Source organism: Anoplophora glabripennis, unplaced genomic scaffold (genome assembly GCF_000390285.2).
Source record: "Anoplophora glabripennis isolate ALB-LARVAE unplaced genomic scaffold, Agla_2.0 scaffold134, whole genome shotgun sequence".
In the NCBI taxonomy this organism is placed as follows: Eukaryota; Metazoa; Arthropoda; class Insecta; order Coleoptera; family Cerambycidae; genus Anoplophora; species Anoplophora glabripennis.
In genome coordinates this window covers 269,817-277,126 of record NW_019416384.1, presented here as the reverse complement: position 1 = coordinate 277,126, position 7,310 = coordinate 269,817, and the positions used below count along the sequence as shown (strand labels likewise).

General features: G+C 33.3%; 1 protein-coding gene across 1 annotated transcript; it reads left to right on the top strand.

The window, feature by feature from the left end:
* Positions 1-39: 39 nt before the first annotated feature.
* On the top strand, positions 40-5,940 carry LOC108903805 (UDP-glucuronosyltransferase 2B31). Its single transcript, XM_018706106.1, has 4 exons — positions 40-1,063; positions 2,978-3,197; positions 3,254-3,473; positions 4,850-5,940. The coding sequence occupies exons 1-4, from the start codon at positions 233-235 to the stop codon at positions 5,133-5,135; spliced, it is 1,557 nt and encodes a 518-aa protein (XP_018561622.1). The 5' UTR covers positions 40-232; the 3' UTR covers positions 5,136-5,940.
* Positions 5,941-7,310: the final 1,370 nt, after the last annotated feature.

The window sequence follows — 7,310 nt, the reverse complement described above, 5'->3', positions numbered from 1 at the left end:
ATATATATATATGTTTACTTATTTATATATACCTAAGCATTTCAGTATATTGTGGTTATAATGTAATCAAAAATCTTGGACATCGAACTCACAATAACCTTTATCTTCATTGTTAAAAGAAATTCCAATAAATTCCCAATATATCAACACATCCTGAGTCAATACACGATAAGAAGTCAATATTAAATTGCCAGTAGCCAACTCGTATTCAACGTAGCCACACCGACATTTAATGATGCTGAAAGAACTAGTTTATCTGTTACTGGTCGCGTTCGTACGTGAAAAAACCTGCGCCAGAATCCTGGCAGTGGTGCCGGTACCATCGTACAGCCACCAACTGTTCTTCAGGCCCCTTTGGAAGGGACTGAACGCAAGAGGCCACGAACTGACTCTTATGACGACGGACCCCATGCCCGAAGCTCCGAATAACATCAAGCAAATCGACTGGAGTTTCGCGTACGACCTGAGACACAACAAACATAACATCACCAAGGTGGTGCAGGACAACGAATACAACCTCCCGAAAATCCTCGCCTCGTACCAGGCCATGATGAACGAAATAGTCGACGAGGAACTGGCTCGGCCAGAGGTGCAGGCGTTGCTGAATGACGAAAACGAACGGTTTGATTTGTTGATGGTGGAATATTTTCATCCGGTGATGTTCGCGTTCTCGGAAAGATTCAAGTGCCCCTACATAGCCCTCGCTTCGATGGAAATTGCCAATTTTTATCACAAGGCCTTGGGAAACCCCATACATCCCGTGCTTTACCCGGAGATACTGTTGCCCTTCGAAAGAGACTTAAAGTTCAGCGAGAGGCTGTTGAGCACCCTGTACGTGATCTGGGGTATCGTTCACAAGAAATATACCTACGGGAGTAGCGTTGAGGAGCTAATGGCCAAGAAATATTTCGGGGAGGACCTGCCCTCTCTGCAAAGGATTACTAGAAACGTCAGTATGGTGTTTGTTAACACCCACCCAGTCTTCAATGTTAGGCCGTTGGGGCCCGGTTTCGTCCGAATTGGCGGGGGAATGCACCTGGAGGAGCCGAAGCCATTGCCCGAGGTAAATAATTCGAATATAAACTGTTTTTATCTATTGGTAGGTCAGTAAATAAAACTAGACTAGGCGGTATCTGTTTTGGTGTGGGTGAATCGTATATCCACGGAGATTTTTGGCCTTTTGGCTTTCAAATATCAGTAGAAATGAAAATATTTCTGTGCACATAAAAAAAATGTGGGCTTAACTTTTGGCGGCACAATTTATGTTAAAAAAATTCGAAAAATGTCATATTTTTCTTCCTATTTAATTATGTATCTTTTCAAGAGTTCATTTTAGGCGAAAATGGAAGAGGAAAAAATATTTGTAATTAAATTTTTTACAAAATATGAACAGTTACAAATCGAATGAATCATGGTTATTATAGTAAAAATCGAAATAATCGCCAAAATTGAGAGTTAAAAACATTACTTCTTCGGGAATTTTGTTGGGGTCTTTAAATTGGGTATAGGACCTTCATACTTGGCTCAAGAAAACTTCATGTTATGTAGAATCATCACACCAAATTTCATCAAAATCGGTTCTATAGATTTTGCATAATAATTTTGCGATCCAGATTTTGAAAAAAAAATTGCAAATTTTCAAAATTTTGCACAGCAAAAACCAAGGCCCTTAGATGCTTGAAAATTTAATCACATATAGAAAGGCTCTCAAGCTTTCAAACGCTTTTTGAAAAATTCGAATCCGTCAATTAGGAGAGCTTTGGCGCTTGTTTAAACATCGGTCGAATTTTTGTACTTATTAACAATTAGAATAACTTTGTGAGTATTCAACCAAATCAAATTTTTTAAAGCAGGTTTTAAAAGTTATTGGAAACACGCTTCTTTAAAAAAAAAACAGATCGATTGGTCAATTAGTTACGTAGTTATAGTCGATCAAAATTAACCGTCATTTACACCAAATGTACTGGGACGTCCGGGCAAATTTTTCGAAAAATGCCTTTGGTATTCCGAACACTTACCAGGTCTAAGATTGCAATACTTTTCTTCATTGGCAACCTACTTTAAAACATGTTTAAAGTTATTTATGCAAGCGAGAAATATAAGAAAATCGTACGGGTGGTGGTGGTGGGGGAAGCAGAGAGCGCGGCCGCTTCGGCCTGCTCGAAATTGAATCGACGAGTTCAAAACAGCGACGCGCTTAAAAATTTTTAATATCTCAGCTTCTAGAGGTCCGATTTTGATGATTTTTTTTAAATCGATGTCTCGCGAGCTAAAAAAAACAATTAGCGTATTTTAAAATGCCTATCGTTAATAATTATTGGTATTTCAATAGTCCGATAATTATTTATCTTAAACTTTATTTTTTTATTGTATCAAAGGTAAGTGCATAAAAACAAATTTTTTAAATATTCTAAAATTGTTTAAACAATTATTTTCAAAACGTGGAAAATTAGTCATATAATGAGTTAATTTCTCATTTGCTTATATTTGAAACAATAAATACTATTTGAATTATACTTTAATCACAAAAGAAATGATGATTAAATTAATAGATAAATTATAAAAAATCAATAATATTTTATTCATACTTAATTGCATTAATAAATCAGGATTTAAAAAATGTACACAAATTTTGTTGTAAATTTATGAATGTATAATATATTTATTTATATTAATTATTATGCAAAATCTATAGAACCGATTTTGATGAAATTTGGCGTGATGATTCTACATAACATGAAGTTTTCTTGAGGCAAGTACGAAGGTCCTATACCCAATTTAAAGACCCCAAAAAAATTCCCTAAGAAGTAATATTTTTTAACCCCATTTTTGGCGATTTTTTTGGTTTTTTACAATAGTAATCATGATTCATTCGATTTGTAGTCATTTCTAGTGATATTTGAAAGCCAAAAAGCCAAAAATCTCCGTGGATATACGATTCAATCGAAAAAAAAATTGTGTCGATTTACATCTCCAGGAGCTGAAGATGTTTTTGGATCGAGCTGGAGAAGGTGTCATCTACTTTAGCCTAGGGACGAATGTACGAAGCCACCACTTATCAAAAGGGTTGATACAAGCTTTCGTGGACACTTTTAGGGAATTGCCTTATAAAGTACTGTGGAAATTTGAAAGAGACGTACCCGAAAAATCAAGTAATGTAAAGATTGTTAGGTGGCTACCTCAACAGGATGTACTACGTAAGTTCTTACTGTAAATTTTTACCTCCACCATATTCCGTCTGGTTCGTCTTCAGGTCATAAAAATGTGATATTGTTCATGACCCAATGTGGCTCTCAATCGATGGAGGAGGCGATTTTTAGCCATGTTCCGATGGTGGCTATTCCTTTCGTGAGTGACCAGAAAATGAACGCCCAGAAAATTGTCGGCAGTGGGTTAGGACTGTTCATCAACAAGAACACCCTCACGAGGGAGGTCCTTATGAAGGCGATTTTGGAAATCACGCAGAATTCCAGGTAGTACTTTCTTCTGCCCTATCACTCATGCTTCGAATTCGCCAATTATAAAAAAAAAATATGATTTTTTTTTTTTATTGAAAAGAACCTTAGTATACCTATAGGATAAAATTAGATATTGTCAGGAATATTGCAAGAACCACTTCATTTCTAAGTTATAGCCTTGTAGGCTATTGAATAGAGGATTTTAAAAGGAACTACGACGTTCAAGATGAGTGGAAATTGGAAAGAGGGGTGAAAATGCACCCCTTTCAATTTTTAATTGTAGCCCGAAAACGAAGCAAAATTTCGGTATAGTTCATAGGGAAAGTTATTTAGAGAATTGAATTTCCCATGGAAATAACTTATTTAAAAAATTTAAAAAGAAAATTTTATGCAAAAAATCGTTAAACAATTTTAAAGAAAGCAAAAAATAAGATTCTTTTTATTTTTTTAATAAAATTATTTAGTAAAAACTTGAGAATTTAAGTACAATAAAGTTTATTAATAATGTATAAGTATACAGTGTGTTCACGGATGGAGTTGACAAAAGGAGAAACTCTTTTGTTTTTGACGAAAAATGTCACTCTTTATAAAAAGTTCTGCCCCTCGAAAAAATGAGACTGTCATATAAACATCTTAGATTAGATATACAGGGTGCTCATAAATTAAAAGAACACGAAAATACTCAAGAGAGAAGTATCATTATTTATTATTTTACACAACATTTTTATACAACAAATCTGTTTATAACCTCAAATAATGTCCTAATACAAATTTTAAAATCAAAATTTCAATTTTTGAGATAGGAAGTAGCTATACGTATAGAGTAAAAGTCAGAATTGAAATTTTTATTTTAAAATTTGTATTAGGACATTATTTGAGGTTATAAACGGATTTGTTTTATAAAAATCTTGTGTAAAATAATAAATAATGGTACTTCTCTCTTGAGTATTTTCGTGTTCTTTTAATTTATGAGCACCCTGTATATCTGATCTAAGATGTTTGTATGACAGTGTCATTTTTTCGGAGGCAGAACTTTTTATAAAGCGCGACATTTTTCGTCAAAAACAAAAGAGTTTCTCCTCTTGTCAACTCCATCCGTGAACACACTGTATATACTTTATTAATAAACTTTATTGTACTTAAATTCCCAAGTTTTTACTAAATTTTACTGAAAAATAAAAAATATATTTTTTGCTTTCTTTTCATTTACTGGGCTATATCAGTTCCCGCAAAAATATACGGTTTTTTTTCTCTTAAATAAACAGATTTTTTTAAATACCTCTGTAAATCGTCGTTCAACTGTTTTTCTGCTCTCTCTCTCTCGTCTGTTTTTATAATTATTAATACAGTTCGAAATTTACCAACCCAACTCATTGGGTGTATATTTTCAGCTATAAAAACAATGTAAGGCAAGTGGCGGACCTCATGCAGGACCAACCGATGTCCGGATTAGAGAAGGCGATATGGTGGACGGAATACGTCATCAGACACAGGGGGGTGAAACATTTTTGGCACCCTAACCTGGACCTACCGACGTATCAGTTTCTGCTGTTGGACGTTATAGGTTTCTTGGTGCTACTACACATCCTGACTATTTTTGTGGCGTATAAAATCGTTAAAAACGTATCAGTTTTACTTCTGCGAGGAGCAAATTCAAATAAAGTAAAAACTAACTGAAGCTCCCTCCCCTCTTTGTCTTTCCCGATACGTCGCGTGATCGTCCTTCTTTATATTCTAATAAACAACTTGTATACTTTTAAAGGGTATCAGGTCTCGTTTGCGGGATATCCGAAACGCGCTTTCTATCGTCAATATATGAAACGGTTTGTAAGGAATTTTCGTCCCGAGCCAGAGGATCGCGCTGCGGTGTCTTCGTGCGGTTGAAAATCTCGTAGACACGCAAAGCACTGCCAAGCACCGATTATCGAAATATCCGGAAAGCGCGAGCTTCTTTTTTTATTATTCGCTGCTTCTTATCGTTCGCTGTACGATTTTAAACAAGGAAAATATGGGCCAGTTGACTGATATAAAAAAGAGTCGAAATGATGTGCGGGAGTTTTGGAGATGCCCATTTCCTGTTTGTCGGAGCTCCAATATTGGGATCCAGCTAACTCGATTTTAAATTGATTAATTTCTTACATTAAATTAAATAAATTAAGGGAAAGCTCGAGCGGAGCTCCTCCGAAAGCTGATATTTCAGAATAACACCAATTTATTTATTTTTCAATACCGAATTTTAAACACAACATAAAAAAAATCCGGTGTCGGATATTCAAAGAAGTAGCGAAAAATGAGATAAATGAGCTCTTACAATTAGTATTCAAAGACAATATCCTAATCATAGGCGTGCGCCGGGAAAAGGATTAAAGGATTAAACAATTAAACATCATAAACGATAACAAAGGTACTTATTCCTATTTTTTATATTTAACTTTCACGTTCTGTATCTTTTAAAAAAGGCGCCTGAATAAACAATGTTTCAAAGAAATTCTATTATTTTCGCCCAGATCACCTTTACCTGCTTTTTTGTAACATCCTGTATATTTTTACGAAAGATTTGAATACACGAATCAACTTTGATATTAGTCCTTCATTTTGATCAAATTAGTGTTTAATAAATATGTCTAATATCTCTAAAGGTTGATAAAAATTGTATCATTGGGATTTCTGGCGAAAATTGACGTCAAACAAAAAATTATTCAAAGCAGAAGTTGTAGATTATGGAAAAACTACAACTTTTGTAGAGGTCACTTTTTAAGATAACCTCAAAATTCCCGAGAAAAATGCGAAAAACAGGTTTTCTTCTAATTTTTCGTTTTTTATTTCTCATTTCCGCAAAAATAATTTAATTTTGACGAAATTTGGTGAAAGTATACCTTTCTGTGTATTAAATAACCCCAAATTTTCGTAGAGAAAAATATCAAGAAGTTTCCGAAATATTCATTTTTTCCGGTCTGAAACACTTTTTTTCAAAGAAAAAATTCTACTTAAAAAATCATCGTACAGAGTTCTGCCGGTAATAATTTTTTTCGTTTTGACATATACTTTTTGGTGGAATAAAAAAAATCTGTAATCACAGTTCAAAAACATGCTCAAAAATGCAAAAAAATTAAAAATGACTTGCAACAATGAATTTTTCAGTAATTGTCGATAATTTGTTTAAATTTAAAAAAAATCAAAAACTGATTCAATTCTACGGAAAAAATACAAAAAAAAAATGTCTCATTGTTTGACCCAAAACTTTATTTTTGTACAGTATTGCTATAAACATAAGTCGAATAGTGAATAAATAAAATAAATAATATTTTTTTTTCAGTAGAAAAAAGTTTTTTTATACCTAGCAATATGCCGTTTAGAAAATTTTAAAATTCCGGGTAATTCAGGAGATATTCGGAAAAACCCGAAATTTTGCAAAATCATTTTAATTTTTTTCTGGATTTATTTGAAAACGAATTTTAAAATAAATTGCATATTTACAATGTCCCTTTTTTCGCTCTATACAATGGCTTCAACATTTTTGCAATCCGACGTTTCGTCTTCAAGGGGCCATCATTAGGTTAATTTTTTTAAATACGTCGCTGCCTATTTTTATGACCAAATCTAGTCATTTTTAATTCTGAATTAGATGATATTACTATTGTACTCGCTTGAAAAGTTTTAGCTATCATTTAAAATTTTTCCTGAGTACGGCTCTGAACGCTTTCAAAATATCTACTGGATAAAGTCATAACAATATAAAATACAAAATATCCAACAATTTTTTTTACTACTACTAGAAACACTAATTAGAAATAATAAAATATTTCATAAATTCGTATTATTTTTTTATTAGGTACAACTTTTTAAATTATT

Bases quoted from the DNA above. Each gene is read 5' to 3' on its own strand.
- LOC108903805 (XM_018706106.1), top strand. From the start codon at position 233: ATGATGCTGAAAGAACTAGTTTATCTGTTACTGGTCGCGTTCGTACGT. The intron at 1,064-2,977 runs GTAAATAATTCG...TTACATCTCCAG, and splicing joins AGCCGAAGCCATTGCCCGAG to GAGCTGAAGATGTTTTTGGA. The intron at 3,198-3,253 runs GTAAGTTCTTAC...GTTCGTCTTCAG, and splicing joins ACCTCAACAGGATGTACTAC to GTCATAAAAATGTGATATTG.